The sequence below is a fragment of the Lactuca sativa genome, chromosome 7, assembly GCF_002870075.4.
Source record: "Lactuca sativa cultivar Salinas chromosome 7, Lsat_Salinas_v11, whole genome shotgun sequence".
In the NCBI taxonomy this organism is placed as follows: domain Eukaryota; kingdom Viridiplantae; phylum Streptophyta; class Magnoliopsida; order Asterales; family Asteraceae; genus Lactuca; species Lactuca sativa.
This window is the reverse complement of record NC_056629.2, coordinates 62,199,791-62,202,710: the sequence shown is the minus strand read 5'-3', so window position 1 is coordinate 62,202,710 and position 2,920 is coordinate 62,199,791. Positions and strand designations below refer to the sequence as shown.

General features: G+C 31.0%; 1 protein-coding gene across 1 annotated transcript; it reads right to left on the bottom strand.

Annotated features, from left to right (window-relative positions):
- Window positions 1-219: 219 nt before the first annotated feature.
- Window positions 220-2,487, bottom strand: LOC111893346 (uncharacterized). Its single transcript, XM_023889412.3, has 4 exons — window positions 1,559-2,487; window positions 1,296-1,460; window positions 725-776; window positions 220-633 (listed from the first exon to the last, which is right to left on the bottom strand). Exons 1-4 carry the CDS (start codon window positions 1,813-1,815, stop codon window positions 541-543), a joined length of 567 nt encoding a protein of 188 aa, XP_023745180.1. The 5' UTR covers window positions 1,816-2,487; the 3' UTR covers window positions 220-540.
- Window positions 2,488-2,920: the final 433 nt, after the last annotated feature.

Genomic DNA, 2,920 nt, shown 5'->3' with positions numbered 1-2,920 from the left:
ACTTAAAACTTATAAAGTACTCAAAATTTTGTATCCATGTGGAACATTTTGTTATCAACTCCACAACTTAAACTCCTTCTCACTCTTCTATCCATGTGAGATGAGTTGTCACTATTACTCAAAATTTTGTATCCTTGAAGTCGCAATAATCACTTTAAAAACACACATTCAAACACTCCATAGTTATGTATTACGTAATATTACATGTTGAACACAAGATATAGCTATAAAATGAAAAACAATATATAAATCATAATATAAAGTAACAAACCAATTCCACAAGAAAACCTTTCAAACTATCACTCAAATCACTATGAAACTTGTTCCTTCTCTATCAATTCTAACTAAAATTCACCCGAGATTTCTTCTACTTTCACTAACTGATGTCTTCTTTAAAAAAAAAAAAAAAAAAAAAAAGAAAGAAACCGATTGATTCAAGAAAAAGAAATATTCGCCTGTTTTGATGTTAGTATCGTTTACAAATTGAAAGCATAATTACCTTCAATCAATGTCAAAATATGAACAAAGCACCATAATTTTTCAATCAATTCGAAACATATCTGATGGTTGCTGCTTGAATGTCTCAAGAACCATGTATGGCAATATCACCATGCAAGCCATGAACAATGTGAACTGCAAAAAAAACAAAAACATGCATCAAAAAATGTAATTTGCATAAAGATTTCATCTTTTTAATGAAAAATGAGTAATTTTGCTCATTTACCACAAGAGGGAGGGTCAAGAAACTCCAAATTGGCCACAAAGCAAAACAGAACCTGTAAAGTAATTCCAAAAAGAAAAGAGGAAAAGAGAAAAAAACAATCTTATAATGTGAAAAAATACTGCATGTTTAACGATTTTGAATTATTATTGTGATTTGAATAATCAAAAATCTTACATTTATCTAAGGTGCTGTTTCTTTTTGACTTAATGGACTTACTTAATTTGGTAATCCATATACAGGTGTTTGTGTTCTCGTTATTTTGTTTATTACAACATTGTACTTTAATTTATATCTACTACAACATTATAACAATAAATTTGATCTGTAATTGGATAACAATTCTATAATTGAGTAGATTTTTCAAAGTACAATGTTGTTATAGGAAGAAATGAAAAGTATCATCCAATAGTAAACAAATAAACAAATGTATGATGCTTATTTTGGCCCTAAATAATCATAAAACCATAGTCACAATAACGTTTTTTGTTACCAAATATTGCAATAATCAATTAAGTCACACATCTAGACACAAAAAAAAAAAGAAGAAGAAGATTATGGAAGTTATTCTTACAAAGAAAAAGATATGAGTCCGAGTATTGTAACAAAGGGGAGGGCATCTGTACTTGATATCTCCCACTTCTCACTAGACTTTCGGACACCCCACACTAACATACTTGTATACAAGAAATAGAGAAAGTTCAAACTCACACCAAACACCCCCAAATACAACGGTATTCTGCATAATGCACAAAAACGAACACATATTGTCATCATCAGTTCATCATAACTGAATAAAACATAAGAATATACAAAGAATAATATAAGAAAGCTTACCTTCTAATCCTACCATCATGAAACAAGATATAAATCAAGTTTGAGTGCCAATCTCCCAAGTATACGATAAAAACTGCAGAAGCAATCCAGAGTACATTCTCTAAAACCTCAACCCATGTTCTTGTTGTAGGAAAAGCAGGTGATTGAGACCGATTTCTAGAACAAGCATCGTCTTCAAGATCGTCGCCGCTTGATGCATAGCCTTGACTGTGTCTCTGCCGCATAAGGCCACCAGCAGTTGGGGTGCCACCGGACATTTTTATAAAATAGGAAACTATGTGGATTTCACTGCTCCAAAAAACTTATAATCTCGGAATCTGCTCTGAGATTCGATGACGGAATTGATAGCAATCTCAGATAAACATTGAAGCCAATGGAGCAGTATCGAAAGCAATGGAATCAGTAGATTATGAAATCAGAAAGTAAAATAGAAAACATTAACTGAGACCCGGAAACCCAATTTTGAAATCTGAAAAGGAGGTATGAAGGATTAATTCAGGATTTTAACCTAACTACACCAACCTCGAAAACCCACATCAAATTTAAAAGTTTAGCAAAACCCATAATTGGAATCCCAAATTCTCAACGAACCCACATCGTGAATTCAAAGATTAGAAGCAACGAATAGTGTAAAAGGATTAAAAACCCATCATCTGGGTGGGTGTCTTGCTGATCAAAACAAACCCCAGATGGGTTTTAAACAACCCTTGATGAAAATTGATTCTTGTAATCGACGCAGAGACACGAATAATTTAAAATTTTCAAGGGTTAGAGTCTAAAAATCTCGAGAGATGAAAATGGAGATCAAATTAGAAAGAGAGGGTTTTCAGTCTCAGGGATCTGTCTATGCGTGACGACGGCTGATTGAAACAAAGAGGAAGATTGTGCAGTTAGGCACACCAGATTTGTTTTTGTTTTTGTTTTTGATATTCTCTATTTACCTAGCAAGAATGTTTTTTTATTGGATAACAAAACCTTCCTTTAATTGAAAATAATAATAATAAATAAATAAATCAACTTTAAATCTTGTTACACCTATTTACTATCATTGTGCTTAAAATTTGTTTGTTTTTGCTTTTTATGTGAAAATTTCTCTTTTATAATCACATATTTTGATTTTAAACAATTCACAATGATTATAATTTGATTATAAATCCCATTATAATGGAAAAAATCTTGTCCTAAAATGGAAAAGAATATTGTCTTAAAATGGACAAAAACTAAAATATATTACGTTATTTTGCACGAAATATATAGTTTAGTAATTAGTATAGATGTTACTTGTTAGTTTTAACTTTTAACCCTAAAATATACTATGTTAATACACAAATTATGAGTATTACATCCGAGTTATGTTGAATT

What these genes read in the sequence shown, in the direction of transcription:
- LOC111893346 (XM_023889412.3), bottom strand. Translation starts at nt 1,815, where the DNA reads ATGTCCGGTGGCACCCCAACTGCTGGTGGCCTTATGCGGCAGAGACAC. An exon ending in CATGATGGTAGGATTAGAAG is followed by an intron (nt 1,461 to 1,558) that starts GTAAGCTTTCTT and finishes TGCATTATGCAG; the next exon opens with AATACCGTTGTATTTGGGGG. An exon ending in GGACTCATATCTTTTTCTTT is followed by an intron (nt 777 to 1,295) that starts GTAAGAATAACT and finishes ATTACTTTACAG; the next exon opens with GTTCTGTTTTGCTTTGTGGC.